Source organism: Sminthopsis crassicaudata, chromosome 3 (genome assembly GCF_048593235.1).
Source record: "Sminthopsis crassicaudata isolate SCR6 chromosome 3, ASM4859323v1, whole genome shotgun sequence".
Lineage (NCBI taxonomy): Eukaryota > Metazoa > Chordata > Mammalia > Dasyuromorphia > Dasyuridae > Sminthopsis > Sminthopsis crassicaudata.
The window spans coordinates 512,243,747-512,267,035 of record NC_133619.1 but is presented as its reverse complement, the minus strand read 5'-3'; the positions used below and the strand labels follow the sequence as shown (position 1 = coordinate 512,267,035).

At 37.9% G+C, this 23,289-nt stretch overlaps 1 protein-coding gene across 2 annotated transcripts in view; it reads left to right on the top strand.

Moving 5' to 3' along the window:
- Positions 1 to 23,289, top strand: part of CHRDL2 (chordin like 2) — a 78,378-nt gene that overhangs the window by 17,206 nt on the left and 37,883 nt on the right. For both annotated transcript variants that reach the window (XM_074304067.1, XM_074304068.1), the window contains exons 3-4: positions 18,351 to 18,444; positions 20,776 to 20,918. In XM_074304067.1, coding sequence (XP_074160168.1) covers positions 18,351 to 18,444; positions 20,776 to 20,918 — 237 coding nt within the window. The remainder of the gene's footprint in view (positions 1 to 18,350; positions 18,445 to 20,775; positions 20,919 to 23,289) is intronic.

Below are 23,289 nucleotides of genomic sequence, written 5' to 3'. Positions count from 1 at the left end.
TACAAATGTTGTTTGTTTTTATCATTGATGTCATTGTTGTTGCTGTTACCAGGTTTAGGACTTCATTAATCCAGGGAATTCCCAATAGGAAATTAACTTTTTTGACACAGATCAGAACTTTCTCTGCAACTTGCGCTCTTAGAGTTTTCCCTGGGGCACAGAGGGATTAAAAGAATTGTCTCAGATCACACAGAATATATATGTCAAAGGCAGAATTCTAACCCAAATCTTCCCAACTCTTAGATCAAGTCCTTGGTCTTATAGCATTAAAAAATATTAAAGCTGGTCACATCCCATCTCTAACACTATTAGTTGAAGCAATGTGCTTTGTAATCCTTAAAATGTTATATGAATGTTAGATATTATTACAATATTAGTTCAAAATATTTTTAAATTTTATTTTTAAATTACATAATTACTAACATTTGCTTTAAAAATTTTTAAGTTCCAGATTTTCTCTTTCTTTCTCTCTCTTCCTATCTTTTTGAAAATGCAAGCAATGTGATAAAGTGAAAATATTGATTAAGTATGTTTCAGAAGCTATGTTTGGTTTTGAAGGAGACACCAAATAGATGAATCTATTAGTAGGGTATGACACACAGATAAAATGTCCAGTAATACAGGAGAAGTGTAGAGGAGAAATACAGAACAAAGTGGTCTCTGAGGTCTGAGTGAGACACTAGCACTAACCATTGGGTGGGAATTGAGCAGGAAAAGAGAAAAGGGACATTTAGCATTAGATATGCATTATATTGCTATTTACAATAAGGTAGCAGTTGATGTCATGAGAATGAATGAGTTTTCCAGGGGAAGGAGAGGGCCCAAGATGGATGCTTGAGGAACACTTGAATTTGGGATGATGAAAGGAATGAGCATCTACTGAAGGTGACAGAGAAGGAACATTCTAAGAGGCAGAAGGAAAACCCATTTATCTGAAGTTGATGGAGGGGAGGTATTCAGGAGAAAGGTTTGATTGACAATGTCAGAAGTTGCAAAGAAGTCAAGGAGGGTGAAGAATGAAAAGAAACTATAGGATTGAATGACATTTCAAAGAATAATTTTAGTTAAGTCTTTGGGATAGAACTTGGGCAAGGACTTAAAGACATAGTGGGCAGTGAACAAGTAGAAAGTGGACTAGAAATTTTTCCCAAGAAGTTAGACAGTAAAGAGATGGAAAGAGCTGGGATAGAGGCCAGATGGGGTAGAATGGAAGCATGATTCTGGAGAATATGGAAGGGAACTAATCAATCAACAAATATTTATTAAGAACCTACTAAGGACAGGGCTAGGCAATGGGGATTTTAAAAAAATGAAAAAATCCCTTCTCAGAAGGAAGTTGCATTCTAATGGGAAGATAAGTATATATAAAAAATTATGACCTAAATATGAATTAATAAAAAAACAAATATATACAAAGATTAAATATGAAGTAGTTTGGGAGGAATAACAAAGTAATTTGAAAAACTAGGAGAGAAGTCATGAAACGATAATGTCTAAGCCTTATTTTTTTTCTTTTCCACAGTATTTTTTCTCAATAGTATTTTATTTTTCTAAACACATGTAAAGATAGTTTTCAATGCATATTTCTGTAAGATGTTGTGTTCCAATTTTTTTCTCTCTCCCTCTTCTACCTATCCTCTTCCCAAGGCAACAAGCAGTTTGATATGTTTGTAAGCAAATGAGAAAGAACCAGTAGAAAGGTAGACCTCTAAGCTGCAGTAGAGCTGAAACATGATCTTGGAAAATATGGAAGGGAACTAATCAATAAACAAGTATTTATTAAGAATCTACTATGTATTAAGGAAGGCATTTCCATGTTTATCATGTTGTTAAAAAAAAAAAGATCTGGTCACAAGGGGGGAAAAAAACACAGGAAAGAAAAAGTAAACAAAATGAAACAAAAAGTAAAAATACTATGCTTCAATCCTCATTCAGTCTCCATAGTGCTCTCTCTGGATATACGGATTGCATTTTCCATCCCAAGTCTATTGGAATTGTCTTGTTTCACCCTATTGCTGAGAAAAGCCAAGTCCAACCCAGTTGATCATATAATCTTGTTGTTACTATGTACAATGTTTTCCTGGTCCTGCTCATTTCACTCAGCATCAGTTCATGTAAGTCTTTCCAGGCTTTTCTGAAATCAACCTGTTCATAATTTCTTATAGAACAATAATATTCCATTACATTCATATATCAAAACTTATTTAACTATTCCCAATTGGTGGATATCCACTATGTTTCCAATTCCTTGCCACTATAAAAAGAGGAGCAATAAACTTATTTTAAAGGGAAAAAGCAACCCTATCAGCCAGAGATAAGAAAGGAATATAGTTCTAGCATAATGAATTCACAGAGAACTGATCCATACATTCTGGAGAGCAATTTGGGACTATGCCCAAAGGACATCAACTGCTCATATCATTTGATCTAGCAGTGTCTCTACTAGGTCTGTATCCCAAAGAGATATTAAAGAAGGGAAAGAGACCCTCGTGTATACAAATGTGCCCTCTTTGTAATGGCAAGGAACTGGATGCCCATCAGTTGGAGAACGACTGAATAAGTTATAATGGTATATAAATGTTATTGTTCTGTAAGAAACAATCAGCAGGATGATTGCAGAGAGGCCTGGAGAAACTTACATCCACTGATGCTGAGTGAAGTGAGCAGAACCAGAAGATCGCTGTACACTGCAACAACAATATGATGATCTGTAACGTGCTGTTGTCTCCAGAAGCTGCCCCGCTCTCTGGGGGGAGATCTGCTGTGCCAACTCAAATCTCTCGGACAGATTCTTCTTCCTGTAGAGAGCTGACTTCCCTTCCTGCAGAGAGCAGCCTCAAGTCTCGTCCAGACAAAACTCTCTTTTCCTCCAGAGCTGCCCTCTTTTATCCTCCCAGAGAATGGGCGTGGGATAACACAAGGGCTTCTGGGAAGAATTATTTCAACCAATGAACTTGCTCCTCCTAAGCATGCAAGCTCTTCCGCAGGAATTCACAAGTAAAAACTCCCAGTAAAGGCCGGAACTAGAGAATTGTCAAATGTCGACTTAGCACTTAGTAAGAACCTAACAACAATCAATTCTGATAGACAAGGCTCTTTTCTTTTTTTTTTCTTTTTTAATTTTTTTTTCTTTTAATTAATTCATTTAATTAATTTTTACAAAAAATTTATGCATAGGTAATTTTCCATCATTGACAATTACAAAACCTTTTGTTTCAACTTTTCCCCTTCTTCTCCCCACCCCCTTTCCCAGATGGCAGGTTGACCAGTGCATGTTAAATATGTTAAAGTATAAGTTAAATACAATATATATATACATGTCCAAACAGTTGTTTTGCCGTACAAAAAGAATCGGACTTTGAAATAGTGTACAATTAGCCTGTGAAGGAAATCCAAAATGCAGGCAGACAAAAATAGAGGGATTGGGAATTCTATGTAGTGGTTCATAGTCGTCTCTTAGAGTTCTTTCTCTGGGTGTAGCTGGTTCAGTTCATTACTGCTCTCTTGGAACTGATTCAGTTCATCTCATTGTTGAAGATGGCCACGCCCATCAGAATTGATCATCATACAGTATTGTTGTTGAAGTATACAACGATCTCCTGTCTTGCTCACTTCACTCAGCATCAGTTCATGTAAGTCTCTCCAGGCCTTTTTGAAATCATGACAAGGCTCTTTTCAACTGTGAGGTGATTTAGGCCAGTTCCGATGGTTTTGTGATGAAGAGAACCATCTACAGCCAGAGAGAGGACGGTGGGAACTGAGTGTGGACCACAACATAGTATTTTCACTTTTTGTGATTGTTGTTGTTGCTTGTTTGCATTTTGTTTTCATTTTCATTTTTTCCCCTTTTTGATCTGATTTTTCTTGTGCAGCATGATAATTGTGGAAGTATGTATAGAAGCATTGTGCATGCTTAACATATATTGGATTACTTGCCATCTAGGGGAGGAATTCCCTAAGGGAAGAAAGGGAAAAAAAATTGTAACATAAGGTTTTACAAGAGTGAATGTTGAAAATTATCTGTGCAAATATTTTGAAAATGAAAAACTAATTTAAAAAAAGAATTCACAGATGTGGGAGATTAAGGGTGATTCACAAAGACCAAAAGGAAGGCCACTTTAGCTGTACCATAGAGTATGGGAAAAGTAGTAACATCCAATGAGACTAGAATGATAGGCTGGAAATATAATCAAGAGTTCATAGAAAGGGGTTCATGAAAATTCAGATTACTCTTCTAGAGTAAAAAGAGAAAGTAGAAGCTGTGGGGAGACTGATGCTGAGAATATTTAAGGAGCAGAGGAGGGGAGCTAAGATAGTTTGATTTGGTAACATTGCAGTTTAATATTAACAATAATAATAACAATATGCATTTTAAAGTTTACAAAGTACTTCATAGACAATCTTGTTTTGGCTTCACCTTAACCCTTCAAGGTAAGTAGTACAGATATTATCCTCATTTTGTAAATAAAGAAGTTGAGTGTCAGAGTTGTTAAATGATTTACTTGTGATCATAGCTAATAAATATTTGCTGACAGTAGAGAGGAAAGAAGGGATAGGGTTGGGAATATTATGGTTGGTGAAGAGAAGAGAGAACAAACAAATTGGAAGAGTCACCATGGGGAATGACATGAATTAATCATCATTGATTTAAGGATAGGGTAAGAAACTTTTTGAGCATCATGGAGAACCAGCTGAAGTTATATGGCATAAATTTATTGTGGACAAAATCAGCTTTATTTCCATTATTTTCTCCAGTGACACTCAGTGGATCAGGAGCCAGGTAAATTAGATGATGAGCATTATCCAAGGATGAGAATTCAATGTTAGAGACTGTTAGGAAAGCAGGAAATTTGAGGGATATAGCCAGTGAAACACTAAAACAATCAACTACAGGAATGAAAGCTAGATTTGGAGGCTGTTAAAGCCAAAGTGGAGAAGATGGATTGAGAGAATAGGACTGTTGGGTCCAAGGGGATGAAGGTGATGATAAAATCCCCTTTTTTGTGAGAGAGTGAGAGAGCAAAAGGGTGGGAAGTTGTGGATGGAGAAGGACATTTCAAGGGGTGCAATTTTAAGAGATTGTGAGGTATCACGTGTGGCAATGTTGGTGTGTAACTATAATGGGAGATGGAGAAAGAAGTTGCTAGACTTGAAAGGGTTGAGGAATTATGAGATCAGATGGTTAGGCCAATTGTTGATATTGGAATCCTTATTAATAGTGGAAAGTATAATCATGAGCCAGGTATGGAAGTCATTGAGACATCCGGGTGAATGACCCAGAGACCAGAGTATGACAGCAACAAGGAAAGGGAGAGCATATTACCAAATGGTTGCACAGACTTCAAAAAAGAAAGGTTATTGAAAACTGAAAATAAAAAGAATGATCCTAAAGGGGAGTACCAGTAGAGAGCAAGGAACATGAGAAGAGCTCAGAGAACATTAGTGATCTGGGTAAAAAAATTTCTCCTGGCAAGTCTCAGAACTAAAAAATGATCCTTGCCTCCTGCCATCATGTTCAGCACTTTTTCTATTCTGCCTTCAGTGCTTACAAATTATATATGATGATGAAGATGCTATTTAACTAGCTAGGTGGCACAGTGGAGAAAGCTTTAGATCTGGAATTAGGAAGATCTGAGCTCAAATCCAGTCTTAGACATTTACAAACTTAGTTGCCCAAGGCTAGTCTTGTACTCTCTCTTAAGTGTTCCCACTTTTAAAATAGAAATAATAGCAATTACTTCTCATGGTTGTTGTAAGGATAAAATAAGCTAACATTTGTAAAGTGGTTTGCAAATTTAAAGCATCATATAAATTCCTGAGGTTGTTATGATAAAGATGGTGATGATAATTAATACTGATTAGATAGTAAGTTGGTGCTTTTAAAAACATTCACTCATTCATTGAGCTCCACAGTAATCCTGTGAGGGAGGCAGGTCAGAGATTATCAAAGTCATTTTATAGATCAATCACATAATATGAGGGTCTTGAATTTGTATTCCCATTGAGAGGCAGCATGATACAATGGAAAAATCAATTCCTTAGGAGTCAGGGGACTTGGGCTCAAATTCTTTACTTACTACTTGACCTGTGTGACCTTGGGCAAATCAATAATCTGATGCTTGTTTCTATTATACTTCTGTGATCTTGGACAAATTGTGAATCCCCTTGGCCTTCCCTACCATCAAAGTTAGATCAGATGATCTCTGAGATCCCTTCAAGTTCTAATTTCAGGATCCTATGAGTTAACTGAGCTTCAAAGGGATAAAGTGAATTGCCTGAAGTCACATGGTCAATCAATAGCATTTATTAAGACCTTCCTATGTGCCATGTGCCAGGCCCAGCTCCAAACACTGAGAGGATACACAGAAAGACACAAACACAGTCCCTGCCCTTTAGGAGCTCACACAGCTCATTAGGGACAGAGCCCCAAGCTTCTAGTGTAGGCGTTTTCTTGTTAAAAAATTTTGTAGAAAGTCAAATCAAATCACATCACATTATACTTTAACCTTTCACTAAATCTTTTAAGCTCATCAATGTGGAGACTTCCTCCAACTGTGCAAATCACAACCCTTCCACACCTATTCATCCGGCACCATTTTGGTCCATTTATTGTTTATTCTTTTCAGTCATGTCCGACTCCTTCTGACCCCATTTGGGTTTTTCTTGGCAAAGTTACTAAAGTAGTTTGCCATTTCCATCTCCAGTTCAATTTACATGTGAACAGGGTTAAATGACTTGGCCAGGGTTGTATAACTAGTAAATTTTTGAGGTCATTTGAAGTCAGGTTTTCCTGACTCTAGACCTGATATTCTATCCATTGCACCCACTTTTGTCCATATCTTACCATAAACCTACCATAGGGTGTCCATCCAATGTGTTGAAGATTGATAGGGGAAAATGAGGGGTCTTCCTTTAATTCATATGTTCATAGATTCTAGATCTCAGAGGATCTCAGAGATCATTGAATCTAATTCCCTTGTTTTACAGATGAGGAAACTGATATCCCGGGAAGTTAAGAATTTTGTTCAAGGTCACACACAGTATCAGAAGCCAGATTAATTTGAACTTGGGTTCTCTGACTCTAGAACCAATATTCTTTATGAGTAATTGGGTACAAGGTTATTCATTTCCTTCATAAAATGGCCAGTTTACTTTTTTTTTTTTTTTTGGATTGTAACTTTATTTCTTTTTTTCCTTTCTAATTATAGCTCATCTTTATATAGCACATTAGGGTTTTGTAAAACATTTCACATATATTATCTCATTTGATCCTCATAACAACCCTGCAGAGTAGGTATAATTATTATACCTATTTTACAAAAAAGGAAACTGAGGTTCAGAAAGATCAAATGATCTAGCAAGAAGAATTTGAGGAAGGATTTTAACTTGGTGCTCCCTGATTCTGAAGTATGGTCCTCTAGTACATATGGCTGCCTTGTATCATAAACATAACATGGTCTAGACAGTAGGCACTTTTCATCCACTTTTTATGTGTGTGTATATGATTAAACCAATCCACTCCAGTCCAATACCCCATCCAGTAAACATTTATTAAGCTCTTACTTCATGCTAGGCACTGAGGACAGTTCTGGTGAATGTCTAAATATCTTGATTAGGAGACTAATTTTTTAAGATATCAAAACAATGTTCAAACAAGCCTATCTAAAAGCTAAACTCCCTTGTTTCTTTTGGATTCCATGCCATTTCCATGAACCACTTTTGGTTCCCATATGTCTTCCTATAATATTTCTTCCTTGATATTAATTGAGAATCATCAAACAAAACAATCTTTTTTTTAATCTTTTAAGGAATTTTTTTTGGGGGGATTAGTTGGGAGGAGGAACCTCAGATTTCAAAGATAAGGAAAATCCCAGGGCAGATCCACAACTTTTTTTTTTTACAATTTACAGTCTTGTTAGTAGAGCTACTCTCTATTAGTGGGAGAAAGTGAAGTTTTATCATAAGCTTGATGGATTCAAAATTGTATATTGTATTTTCTGAATTCACATGCCTTTTTTTGTTTATCTTTTCACTCTTTTGGTCATCCTATGCATTGGTACCTTTAAGTGTATCTACTTCACTCTGAATCCACTCATAAATGTCTCACATTGGAAGTTACTATTTTGATTGAATCCTTAATATCTGGTTTGCTTGTAACATATCTTAGAAAAAAATAAATGCTGAACATACACGTGTGTCTGTGTGTGGATAGATATACATATAGATATACATATATATATATATATGAACTACATGTAGTCTTAGAGAGTTGCCTAGGGCACTGAGAAATTAAGAGACTTTGTTCTAGGTCACTCAGCCGGTATGTATCCAAGGTGGGACTTAACTCCCGTCCTTCCTGATTGGAAGACTGGCTCTCTCACCCCTTTGCCAAGCTGCCTCTCTCTTAAGCGTTTTTTGTGATCTCATAAACACCTCCATCCTTTGCAGATGCAGGAGATTTTTTAAGACCACATCTTGCCCTCCTGATCAAATGTTAGGCTTTTTTTTTTTTTTAATAGTCCATGAACAATAAGCACAGTGGGACCTTGCATTCTTAATGTCTCCTTGTCAGGAGTGTATGACAGTAATGATACAGTCTGCTATAGAGTATCAACAAGCATTAATTAAGCACTTCAAATGTTCAAGGCAAATAATAGCTGACATTTGTATAATGCATTGAAGTTGGCCAAGTACGTCGTCTCATTTCATCCTCCCAACAACCCCATGAGGACGTTACTCAGATGTTATCCCCTTTTTCTCATTTTAAAAATGAAGGCCCTTTAGATCTGAGAGCCTAAGTGAACTTAACCCATAGTTGCCCAGCTTCTAAGTGCTATAAAGAATGTCTAAAGGCTGGTACAGGCTATCTCTACTCTGCCTTGATGTCACAGCGGTAGGCTTCAGGGGAGACTAAGCAAAGTCCCCATCTTTAAGGAATTCAGGACATCTTGCATATTGTAGCAGCACAAAATCATAGGAATTAAATCTGGCAGTTAATGTCCACCCCCTCATTTTTTTTCATATTTCCATTCTCAGTTTTGTGGGTGGGTTTTGTTTTTGTATTACAACATTTACAGATTACTCCTGCTCCATGAAAGATCTCTTGAACAGTTAAATAAAATTAAAAATACAGTGACCTTGTCTGAAAGTTCATGTAATATTTCACATCTGTGGTATTCCATTGCTTTCTATTTTTTTTAATTAACAAAAATATATTTTCTCTCCTTCCCATCCCACACCTTAGGACCAATAATGAAACATACCATTTATCCAGTATATAAAGATAATGAATTTAGGATGTGCATGAGATAGGTGGGGGTAGGATGGGGAGGTGCACTGATTAGAGTACAAGGTAGGGCTAGAGTCAAGAAGATCCAAGTTCAAGTTCTGTCTCAGATACTTACAAATTATGTGATCCTACAAAAGTCACTAACTCTATAAAATGAGCTGGAAAAAGAAACAGCAAGTCTCTCCAATTCTGTTGCCAAGACCCCCAAATGGGGTCACAAAACATGACGGAGGAACAACATTTGTGTACATCCATTGGGGCAATTTATTTTGCTTGACATCCACTCATTTTCCAGAGAAAGAAACTATAAACTATAAACATTTGGAGCTGGAAGACATGGGTCCAAGTCCTAGTTCTGCTACCTAGGGCCTGTGGGATTATGGGCAAATCCCTTCTCCTCATCTTGTTCTCAGTTTCTTTGTCCATTCAATGAATTGGACCAGAAGTCCCTTCTTTCCGTTGCCAGATCTGATGACCTTTCCTCATTCCTCATCATTCTCAACCTCTCCTCGGCCTCTGACATTTTCAACCATCCTCTTCTCCCGGACATTCTCTTCTCTTGGTTTTTGTAACACTGCTTTCTCCTGGTTCTCCTCTAACTGCCGTTGGTCTCCGAGGTCCTTTCCAGCTCTGAGACTTTGCCCCAGTACGACTCACTGAGAGGTGGGGTGGTGGTAGATGCCATGACCTAACCAAGATCCCCCTTTCCTTGTAGCCAGAGCTCTTTGGCCCCCTACAAGAGGGCTGCAGCACCAAAGCTTGAAATGTCTCTTGGCCATAAGCCAAACGCATTTGTGACATAATTCCTGATGGTGTAATAGGCCTGCTGTCTCTGTTCTCAGGGAGGAGGGAGTGGGTGGATGGATGAGTGGGTGAGTGGAGGGTGGGGGTGCTGACGTCAGCTCTTGAGACAAACAGCAGGTGTTCCTTAGCTTCGGACATCTGGGGCTGTGTCTCAACCAGAGCTGGTCCCTCGAGGCACACCCCCCTCTTCCTCTTGGTGCAACTTTCTCTTTAATTTGCATAAGAGACAGAATCCCAGAGATTCCCACTATCTCCCACTCTTTTTTTGTCAGGCAGTAAAATGTTGTTCCAGGAGCACCTCACTCTCCCCCCCTTTTATTTTTAGTTGGGGTAATGGTAAGCTCTGGGAGTCCCCAACTTGCTCAGGTTGAATCCTCCCCATCATCCTGATCCAGTCAATTGGCCAACAAGCATTTTTTTAAAGTGTTGAGTGTGTTCCAGGCACAGCAGTAAGTGCTGAGAATACCAAGAAAAGCAAAAAATGTTTATATTTCAATGAGAGACAATTTGTGATCAACTCCGTGCATATTAGATCTAGACAAGATGAATGGATTGAAGGTAATCTCAGAGAGAAGGCACTAGTGGGGGCTGCTAGCAAAGGGCTGGAGCTAAAGGTGGGATTTGAGGTGATTCTTGAAGGGGGCCAGGAAATGTAGAGAGCATCATTGAAAAAGGAGGGCTTTCTAAGTCTGGGAGACCATGGACAGTGAAGAGGCACTGAGTCAGATGTTGGATTGTTCTGTGCTGTGAATAACAGCGAGAAGACCAGTGCCATTGAATCTTAGGGAAGGCAGAGGGGATTAACGTGTAAAGAGAAGGGAAAGGAAATAGGGGGTCAGGTTAAAAAGAAGTTAGAAACCAGAGGGGGATACCAGAGGAAATTGGGAGGAGTTTATTGAATAAGGAGGTAATATGATCTGATCTACACTTTAAGAAGATCGCTTTGGTAACTGAGTGGAAGTTGGATTAGAATGTGGAGAGGGTTAAAGGCAGAAAAAATTAGAACGCTATTGAAACAACCCTGTCATAAGGTGATAAGATCAGTATCAGAACAGTGGCTATGAGAATGGAAATGAAAGAAAGGAAGAACAAATAGAAACAAAAAGACTTTGTCAAGAATTTGGCTGTGTGCAATGAATGGGAGGGAGGAATTGAGGATGACACCAAGAAATGGAAGCTTGGAGGGTTGGAAAGATGGTGACAATAACAGGGAAGTTTGGAAAAGGAGAGGATTTGAGGGAAATTCTGTTTTGGAAAAGATGAGTGGGAGATGCCCAAGAAGTAGTTGGAGTATAATTCAGGATAGAGATGAGAGCTAAATGTGTACATCCGTAAATCATTTATATGGAGCATTTATGGATGCTGGACAGCTAGGACACACAGTGGATAGATTGGCCAGGGCTGGAGTCAGGGAGACTCATCTTTCCTGATCCGTAAAATGAATTGGAGAACAAAATGGTAAAGCACCTCAGTATCTTTGCCAAGAAAACTTCAAATAGGGTCACAAAAAGTCGGACAGGACTGAAAGACTGGACAATAAACAACCACAAAAGAGATGATAATTGAACCCATGAGGACTAGGAAGATGTTATAAAGAAAGAATAGAAGTTTCATCCAAACAAGACAGACCTGTCACTCAATTAGGGGACATGATCTCTATGAAGAAACAGCCAGAAAGATTAAAAAATGGTCAGTCATACAGGATGACAACTACGAGGGAGCAGTGTCACCAAAAAAAACAATAAAGAAGAGATTATCCAGAAGAAAAAATATATAAATAAGTGTCAAAGGCTGTAGAGGGATCAATCAGGGTAAAGACTAAGAAAAGGCTTTGACAACTGAAAGATCTCTGGTGACTGGAGAAATCATTAGGAATTGGTCTTAAGTGTCTCCCTTCTAGGTTTTGATTGGATTTCCCCTAGTCCCAGGTCTTAGTTTCCCCCTTTCACTTCCCCACCAAACAGGCAGCTAGATCATAGAATTAACCTCAGAATGATTTCTGGAGGAGGGAAGAATTTTGAGATGAAGCTGAAGGCTGTGGGTACATCTGTGGGACCTATGCCTTCACTAGAGTATTGATGGAAATAGCATGATGCTAATATCAGAGCCCTTGGCATTCTTCTAGAAAGATCTCTCCACATTGATTTCAATAAATTAATGGACCAATATCTTTGAACAGTCATTAAATTAATTCAGAATTTGTCTTAGTTACATTATCATCCAGCTTTTTTTTTTTTCATCTTATCTGCCAGCATATTTTAAGACTTTGTAAAATGCCTTGATGACATTTAATGCTTGGGGCAGCCAGATAGTGCAGAGAATAGAGAACTGCCCCAGAGTCAGGAGGACCTGAATTCAAATCCAGGCTCAGAACTTAACACTGAACTGTGTGACCTTGGCCAAGTCACTTAATTGTAATTGTCTCAAAACAAATAAACAAAGAACACAATGCTTGTGCTTTTCACTTTTTAGAACAATCTGGAATTTGTTGTTGTTGAGTCATTTCAGTGACATCTAACTCTTTGGGATCTCATTTAGGGTTTTCTTGGGGCAAAGGTCTTGGCTTGGTTTGCTATTTCCTTCTTTGCCTCATTTTACATATGAGGAGATGAGGAAAACAGGATTAAATGACTTGGCAAAATTCACACAATTTGCAATTGTCTGAGGCCAGATTTGAACCCAGAAAGATGAATCTCCTTGACTTCAAACCCAGCAATCTACCCACTGCACCACCCTTACCTGTCTGCCTACCAGTTTAATAACTCTGTCAGAAAAGGACATGTGCTACGTCTGGCATACTCTCTTCTTGATGGAACCGTGCTCTTAGTGATTGCTGCTTTCTTTTCTGAAAACACACAACTTGAATTTTGCCAAAAAAGTTGAATGAACCATCTACAATGTGAAGAGACTTTCTTTCCTCTTTCTTTTTTTTTAAACTTGGACATCCCCATGCTGGTCCATGGTCCCAAGGAATGGAAACAGACCTAATGAGCAGGAAGAGCCTGGGAGCAGAAAAAGAGGAGTGTAGAAGATGGAAATGGTATTTAGATTTGCCTAGCTAAGACAAAGTGTGTAAATAAGCACTGCTAAGAGAGCTAATACAGTTATAGGATATGTTTATAGAAATATATGGAAGAATAGGGAATAAACATTTATATTGTACCTACTATGTGCTAGGCACTTTACAAATATTATCTCAGTAAGTGCTAAGTAAGTGCCGTGTGATCCCCATTTTACAATTAAGGAAACTTCAAGATTAGTTAACTTGTCCAGGGTCAGACAGTTACTAAATAATATGAGGCCAGTTTTTGACTCAAGGTTTTCCTATTTGTAGCCCAGCACTCTATCCACTGTACTACCTGTTGCCTCTTCTACTGGGTGGTTGCATTGTGGAATCAGAAAAATAGAAGCTATAGCCAGTAGACCTAAAGGAAACTTAACCTTTTGAGACTTGTTACAGGCCATAGATAATATTAGGAATATCCTAAGTATCTAAACTGGCCATTATTCCATGACTGCAAAACTGAGTATGTTTGAAAGAAGGAGCGCAGGAGGGATGACTGGGGCAAAGCAATGTAGTTGTGGGAAGTCTGCTTACTTGTGTTTGTTCTGTCCTGTGATCTATATGTTGGATTATAATGGAAGATGTTTGAGGTCTTGGGGACAGTCATCATTAATAGCACTAAATCATGATGACTGTGTTGCCAAATTAACAGCAGCTATGTCCTTGCTTAGCAACTCCTGAACATTTTCCTATTATTTTGCATGGAGAGATTGAATGGCTCGGCAGTGTATTGTCCAGGAGGAGGAAGATGACAATCTTGATCTCTTTGAAGGTCAAACTGTATCTGGCACTTACTCCTTGACCACTGGAGTTCACAGTGACAAGGACTTATTCATATGTACCCATAAGCACTTCACAACTTGCCACTAATTACACTTAAGCTTGAGCACTGGTCTGTTGACTTCTCCCAACACTTTTTCTCATATGGATGCTGTTGGGAACTAAATATTTTGCCACTTAGTTAGCTTATCACCTTTTAGGGCTGGAATCACTCAATGAGGATGGTCGCTAGGACCCAGGTTCACTATAGGCCAGCAACTCAGGTAGGAGATTATCTAGCCTTCCCTCTGTCTAGTCCTAGAACCTACTCTTCTTAAAACTCAAAATTTATTTAATTACTCTAAATACAGAATCAATTCTAGGTCCAAAGATCCCTATCTAGATATTCTTCCTGGCTTACACTCATTCCCTCATAACGTACTCCCAAGAATCAGCTCCTGTGGTTTTCACATGAATGTCCTTCCTCTTTCTCCCTCACTGCCACACCGGCTTTGCTCAATAACTGCCCTAACCTATTCTTTCTTATACATCCCCATCCTATTTCCCAAACTCAGCAATCACTCTCCAAAACATTCAGGATGTTGATCTCACCTTTTTGTTATTTAGTCATGTCCAGCTCTTTGTGACTCTCTTTGGGTTTTCTTGGAAGAGACACTGGAGTGATTTGCCATTTCCTTCTCCAGCTCATTTTGCATTTGAGGAAACTGGGACAAACAGTTGTGTCCTGTTCAAACTTACCCAGTTCAGTGTTTAAGCTAGTGTTTAAGGCCAGATTTGAACTCAGATGTTCTTCAGGCCTGGTGCTCTATCCACTGCTTCACTTATCTCCTCCTCAAATGATAATCACCAATTTTAAGAAATTATAATAGTAATGGGCAAGTAATTCTGGAAAACTTCATCATGTATGTGAGATAACCTCTCCCCCTGTTTTCCCAACTATGTGCTGAGCTAGAACTAGATAAAAGGAAATCTGTGCTAGAGGCAACACAATTTTGGGTCTAGTTATTATTCCTAACTTTGTTTTTTGAGATGCTATTTCCTTACCAGTGAGGGATTAAGAATACATTGCAATTAATAAGAAAATCAGTTGTTTTAGAAATATTGGTAGATACTTTGAATTTTTCCCTTGTTTGCTGCTACAGTTTCAACTCTAAATTCTCTTGTGGTCTGGCATATTTGGGTATCATGCCAATCTTTTTGCAACTTTGTTTTGCCCCTAACTGCTATTCGCTGTTTTGTGAAGCAATCCCCAAGACTCTTCTTGTCCTTAACCCTTTATAAATGAATATACACACACATATATATCTGTGTATAATATATATATATATATATATATATATATATGTGAACTTAGATTTTTAAAGTATTCTCCATGGCTACTATATCTCCCTGAGAGACTGGGAAAGCACGTAAACTTCCAGCTGAAATGGATCTTTAGGCTTCTTAATATAAATTAATTAATATAAATTATAAATATAAATTATACTTAAATATAAATATATATAATATATAAATATAAATAAATTAATATAAATTGGTTACTTTATACCTTTGAAGGCTGTAATATAATTAAACTCAATATCCTTTCCTTTATCCATCTCCTACATATCAATACCTTTTATGAACAGATCACATTGGAACTATTATAATTACCCATAACATCTCATTTTTGTATTTTTTCCTACTTGGTATTGATTTTAGTCTTTTCTTTAAAGTAGTTGATAATCTGAATATTTTCAGATGAGTCAGAAATGAATTCCACATAAGTAATCAATCAATCAATTCTCCACTAATATAAAGGCAGTGCCTTTTTTCATGTTGTTTGGCATGTGTCATATTCAGCATGTTCTGAGACTGCAACTCAGAAAAGGGACTGAAATATATATCTGGGAATCATCTAAGTAGAGATGAACCTATGGAACACATTACTGTAACATTTGGGCTAGCTTTCTGGGGGACCTCAGGATCAGCCTTGATCTTAGTGCAACAAGAGTGAAGGAGGCAGGACAGCCACCACGAGGCTGGTCAAAGATAGAATGTCTCTCTTCCAATCCTTCTTAGCCTTTATATGCCTTATTATAATTACATCATTACAGCATACTGATTATGTGGGAACTTAGAGAACCATTACATCACCATACTAAGTATATATATGAACTAGAGAACCATCATCTCATCGATTCCACTGATTTAACACCTTGTTTCAAGTATACTTCTCCAGAGTTCCAGCCCTCTTCACATTAATGGTTCAATGTCTTTAGATCCAGTCATTAAAACAATTCAGAATTTACCTTAACTCTATCATCATGCTTGGTGAGATCACCATGTGAGATAACGTAAAGGGAGAAGAGAAGAGGTTGGAAAGATAAGTCCCTGCAGGACACCCATCATTAGTAAGCATGTCCTGAAGAACCAGAAAAAAAACTAAGTAGTGACGAGGAGAGAGCAGTTTCACAAAAACTTGAAGAAGAAAGATTTCTAAAAGAAAATATCCAGAATCTATATTATTAATGTACTGATAATTCTATAGGCCTTTCATCTCTTTAATGTCTTAATCCTAAACCTCATCTTTCAACATATTTCTCACTTTCCTTGCTTGTTTCCATCTTTATGTTGATGTTGCAAAGTATGAGTGTGAATGTTGACTTAACATTAATGATCTTACTGAATACGTCCTAGATTTTCTCTATCTCTTCAACCTCTGCAACAGATGTTGATATATAAATCATGGTTACTTGCCTTCATGATGTTCTTTTTGCTCATGCTTATTTCAAATTCTCCAAAGCAAGATGTCTAAATATTTCGTTTCTATGAAATGATATTTCTTTCTGCTCTTTGGTGTATGATGAAACCAATCCGACCAGCTACTTCATTTGATGCTCTAAGAACAGCCTGGAATCATCTCTCCATTTAGCTGCAACTTTCTTATGTCTTCTGTGTTTCTTTAAGGAGAGAATGTCAGTATTACCATGTTTCAATTCCTCCTGTTCTGTCAGTTTACTGTGAATTGTTGGACAAATAATCTTAATCCTAGCTAGTATCTACTAGTATCTACTATGTGCCAGTCATCGTGCTATATGCTTTTCAAATATTATTGCATATGATCCTCACAAAAAGTATGGAAGGTAAGTGCTGTTATTATTCCCATTTTATGGTTGAGGAAACTGGGTCACACAGGAACTAAGTGACTTGCCCAGGGCATCACAGCTGGTAATTGAGCCTAATTTGAATTCAGGTCTTCTTGACTCTAGCCTCAGGGCTCTATCCACTGTACCAGCTAGCTGCTTCTACAAAGATCTCATGTGAAGAATCCCATATATATAATGTTATATAATGTTTATATCATTCAGTTGTTTTAGCAAGTCTAAATCATTGTGACACCTTTTAGGTTCTTTTTGACAAACTGGAATGATTTGCCATTTTCTTCTCTAGCTCATTTTACAGATGAGGAAACTGAGGCAAATAGTGTCACACAACTAGTAAAAGTGTCTGAGGCCATATGTGAACTCAAGAAATTTCCTGACTCCAAACCCAGTGCTCTATCTAGCTACTCTGGGCATGTTAAGAAATCTTATAAAGGAGTCAAACTAGCATTCCTCAGACATTACCATGTAGGTAATTGCTTTTTTTTTTTTTTTTTTTTTTTTGGCTAGGTTCTGGAGCTTACAAATTTTTCTTGTTCCTGCCCTGCCACTGTCTACATGGGTACTTTTAGATGAACAGCTTCTCTCTGAGCCAGAGCTTTGAAATCCTTAAAATGAAGGGACTAGACCAGATGGCCTCTAATATCTCCTTCAGATTGAACATATTACACTTATGTGCTGAAGTGGCTCCCCTCTCTGATGTTGTATTTCTGAAATCCCTTCTTTCTACCTCTGACATTTTGTGTTCTAAGGTTCCTTCCAGCTCTGATATTCTATGTTCTAATATCCTAGCTCTGATATCCTGTGTTCTAAGGGTCCTCCCAGCTCTGACTCCATCTTCTATTCCAGCATTCACAGTTCTAACACTTAAAATTCTAAACTTTTTCTCATCAGAGGTCCCTTCTAGCTTCAACATACTGCATTCTTCATGGTTCTAAGTTTTGTTTTTTTCCTCCCACATTCCCATTCTGTATCCTCTGATCCAGTCCTTCTTCCAGCTCTGACATTGTACATCCCAAGGTCATTCTCAGTGCTAATATTCTGTGTCCTAAGGCTCCTTTTAGCTCTGGCATTCTAACCCTCTCTGATTCATTGAGAATTTTTAATCTTAGGGTGTTCTTTTGACAATTCCAAGGTCCTGCTTTGATCCCAGGCCAATTTTTCCCAACTGAAAAAGCTGAGAAAGATGCGTCTCTTTCCCATCTCTCTCCTACCTGTCAAGGGCTTTGTGAGGTGCCACCCTCCTAAGCCTGCTCTCTCCCCTCCACAGAGTGCCCATGTGAGCTGTTATCGTCTCCACTGCCCACCCGTGCACTGCCCTCAGCCTGTGACGGAGCCTCAGCAATGCTGCCCTCGCTGTGTGGGTAAGTAGCTTCAGCCTCCACCTCAGCTCCATGTTTCCCTTCCCTGCTGGCTCTAGGCTTTCCCTCTCCCAAATCTACCTTCTTTCCTTTCTTCTTCCCTTCCCTCTAACTCTTTGTCTCCCTAACCTCTCACTCATCTCCCCTCTTTTTAATTTCATGCTTCTTTTTTTTAAAGTATTTTTTTATTTATTTTGCTGAGGCAATTGGAGTTAAATGACTTGCCCAGAGTCACACAGCCAGGAAGTTTTAAGTGTCTGAGACCAGATTTGAACTTGGTCCTCTTGACTTCAGGGCTGGTGTTCTATGCACTACACCAACTAGCTGCCCCTCCATGCTTCTTTAAATTTTTTTTCAATACAATTTTATTTTTCCGCTTACATATAAGATGGTTTTCAACATTCATTTTTAAGATTTTGAGTTGCAAATTTTTTCTTCCTCTCTCCTTTACCTCTTCCCTCCCTAAGACAACAAGCAATCTGATACAGGTTGTACATGTATAATAATTTTTAAAATATTTCTATATTAGTCTTGTTTTACAAGAAAAATCAGAACAAAAAGAAAAAAAAACATGAGAAATCTTAAAAAGAGAGAGAGAAAATAGTATGCCTCAATTCACACTCAGGCTCCATAGTTCTTTCTCTGGATGTGGATGGCATTTTTCCATCCCAAGTTTGCTGAATTGTCTTGGATCACTGTAGCTGAAAACAGTTATTGATCATAGTTGATCATCACACAGTATTGCTGTTACTGTGCACAATGTTCTCCTGGTTCTGCTCCCTTCCCTTACTATCAGTTCATGTGAATCTTTCCAGGCTTCTCTGAAATCAGTCTACTCATCATTTTTTGCAGACCAATAATATTGCATTACATTTATATGCCACAATTTATTCAGCCATTTCCCTATTTACGGACATGCCTCAATTTTTAGTTACTTACCACCACAAAAAGAGCTACTACAAATATTATTGCACATGTAAGCTCCTTTTCCTTAAAGAGAAGATTCTTGTGCTAGAAGAACAAGGATATTCATTTTCTGAAGGTCCTAGACATATATTCCAATACAGATTTGAGGAGGAAAGACCAAAATTCAGCATGTAGATTTAGTTAATCCACTGTCCTAGTATTAGAAAATTGGGGATGTAACTTAAGATTAATTCTTATGAAAAAAGTCTGGGTGAGTGAGGTGGGATAAAAGTCCTGAATTAATAACATTATGTGGCAGCTCCCTTCAAACTAAGATGCCCTTTGGCTCTATCAATGGATTCATAGCATTTAGAACAGAGTGGGAGTCTTGCTGTTCTGTGCCACTATCAGAACACATCTAAAGCTCATTTCTAGACTCATTATAGGAAGGTCATTGATAATATGGAGCATGCACAGAGGGGATCAGCTATGATGAAATGAGGTCATATGAGGCTTGACTGGGGAACTAGAAGTGTTAAGCCACTAGAAAAAAATACTGGTGATACGAGAGCTGTTTCCAGTATTTGAAGGATACAGGGAAGGAGGAATATAAACATGCATGTGGACTCCATACACACAGACTCCAGCAGTCTCAGGTAGGTGACTTTTTGTGCAGTCCTGTATTATCACAGAAAGGGTGATGGACTTGGATTCTGGAGAAGCTTGGTCCAAATCATGGCTCTCGCTTGGGCAAGTCATATAAACCCAACCTCAGATTCTTTATCTGTAAAATTGGGTGGTGGTGGTAATGTACACAATACTTTCCCCTCCAGACTGTGGTGGAAAAAGTATTTTGTAAGGGCAAGTAGGTGGCACAGTGGATAGAGCAGCAGCTCTGGAGAAAGGAAGATCCAAGTTCAAATCATCCCTCAGTCACTTGATACTTACTAGCTGCATGACCCTGGACAAGTCAAGAAACCCCGATGGGGGGAGAGGAAGAGGGAGAGGGAGAGGGAGAGAGAGAAAGAGAAAGAGAGACAGAGAGAGAACTATTATTCAAATTTATTTCATTCAACAAACATTTACTAAGGGCTTACTGTGGCAGAACACTTTGCTTGGTGCTAAGGGATGTTGCCATCTTGATGGAGCTTTTCATTAGGCATTGGTAGATAAGATAAGCACATGGATATCAGCATCGTGAGGGGAGATTTGTTTTTGTAAGGGAGCAAGGGCAGTCAAACTGGCTCTGAAGCTATGGAAAAGGGCCAATTCTGGTGTATCTGGGTCTCCTAGACGATGTGAGAACGCTGAGAGGAAAAGAGATGCCAGCTAGCAAAAGCTGCGGGCTCTCTAGGATGACTAGATAATGTCTCAAATTGGAAAGAACCTTCAGTTTTCTTTCCCTTCTTTTCTGTAATCTCCCTGAAGAACCTCACACACCATCGGGGCTCCGGGCCCCCCTGAAGTCGTGCCAATACAATGGGACCACCTACCAGCAGGGGGATACATTCACCACCCAAGAGCTCTTTCCCTCCCGTCAGACCAACCAGTGTGTCTTTTGCAGCTGTTCGGTAAGTTTCTCCTTGTTCTCTTCCAAACAATCAATAAACATTTATTGTGTCAGGTCCTGTGTTTGGCACTGGTGATAAAAAGAGGCAACTATAATGGGGTGGGGGAGAACAGCAACCTTCCTAGCATGGGAAAGTGGAGGATGGGATGGAGGGAATGGCATTTGTCAGGAGTAATGTAGAGACCAGAGGACAGAGACAACTAGGTCTCTAGTTTCGATCTGGTCTCAAACAGCTGTGTTTGACCTGTACAAGTCACTTAGTTTCTCGGCCTCAGTTTCCTCATTTGTAAAAAGGGAATGATACCTATCTCCCAGGGGTATTGTGAGGATCAAAGGATGAAATTGACCTACAGTATTTTGAAGACCTTAAGCACTATACAAGTGATAGTTATTATTATTTCCTGCAAAAGCAGTGGGGTATATTTTTTCTTCCTCCCCCATAGTATTTTATTTTTTCCAATTACATGTGAAGATAATTTCAACATTCATTTTATAATGTTTTGAATTTTCAATTTTTTCTCTCCCTCTTGCCTCAATCTCCCCAAGACAGCAAGCAATCTTATATAGATTATACATGTATAATCTTGTTAAACTTATTTCCACATTAGTCATATTGTAAAAGAAGAAAAGGAAAAATGATAAAAAATTTTGAAGTAAAAATGATATGCTTCAATTTACCTTCATTCTCCATAGTTCTTTCTCTGATTGAGGATATCATTTTCCATCATGAGTGTTTTAGAAATGACTTGGCTCATTGTATGGCTGAGAAAAAAGCTAACTGTACAATGTTGCTGTTACTGTGTATAATGTTCTTCTAGCTTTACTTATTTCACTCAGCGTCACTTCATGTAAGTCTTTCCAGGTTTTTCTGAGGTCTGTCTGCTCAACATTTTATAAAGAGCAATAGTATTCCACTATATTCATATACCACAATTTGTTTACTCATTCCACAATTGATGGACATTCCCCTCGATTTCCAATTCTTTACCAACACAAAACAGCTACTATAAATATTTATGTACAATAAGTCATTTTCCTTTTTTTATGATTGTTTTGGAATATAGCCCCAGTAATGGTAGTGGTAGACCAAAAGATATGTACAGTTTTATAGCTCTTTGATCATAGTTCCACATTGCTCTCCAGAATGGTTGGATCCATTCACAACTCTACCAATAATGTATTTGTGTCCAAGTTTTCCCATATCCCTTCCAACATTTATCATTTTCCTTTTCTGTCATATTAGCCAATCTTATAGATATGAGGTGGTACCTCATAAATGTTTTTACTAGCTGTGTGACCTTGGACAAATCAATTAACCCTGATGCTGAGAGAGAGAGATGACAGAGACAGAGAGACAGAAACAAAAAGAGACGGATAAAAAGAAACAGAGACAGGGAGACAGAGACAGAGATGCACACAGAGATTGTTGTAATTTGCATTTCTCTAGCATTTTTTTCATATGACTATAGATGGCTTTAATTTCTTCATCTGAAAACTGCTTGTTCATTTTCTTTTACCATTTATCAATTGGAGAATAACTTATATTCTTATAAATATGGCTTTTCCATTTGAAAAATGAGACTTTTATCAGAAGCACTGATTGTAAAATTGTTTCCCAGCTTTCTACCTTTCTTATAATCTTGGTTGCATTGATTTTGTTTGTGCAAAACCTTTTCAATTTATTGTAATCAAAATTATCCATTTTGTATTTCATAATTTTCTTTGTCTTTTATTTGGTCATAAATTCTTTCCTTCTTCATAGATCTGACAGGAAAACCATTCCTTTCTCTCCTAATTTGCTTATTATATGATTTTTTTATGTCTAAAGCATGTATCCATTTGAACTTCTCTTGATATATGATGTGAGTTGGGTCTATCCCTAGTTTCTGCCATACTATTTTTTCAGTTTTCTGAGCAGTTGTTTTTGTTTGTTTGTTTGTTTTGTCAAATAGTGAATTATTATCCCAGAAGCTGGAATCTATTTTTCCCCCCAAAGAAGTAAATTACTATAGTTATTTACTACTGAGTCTTATGTACCTCATCTATCCCTCCTGTCCACTATTCTATTTCTTAGTCAATACCAAATAGTTTTGCTCATTGGTGCTTTTAAATATAGTTTTAGATTTAATATGCCTCGGCCCCCTTTTTTGGAATTATTTTATTTCTTTAAAAAATATTTTGTAATTGCATTCATATAATTCCTGGGTTTGTCTTGGTAGGTAGACTCCCAAATATTTTATGTTGTCTACAGTTATCTTAAATGGAATCTCTTTATCTCTTATTGCTGTATTTTGTTGCTAATGATTTATCTGGGTTTATTTTATATTTTGCAACTTTACTAAAATTGTTCATTGCTTCAAGCAGCTTTTTAG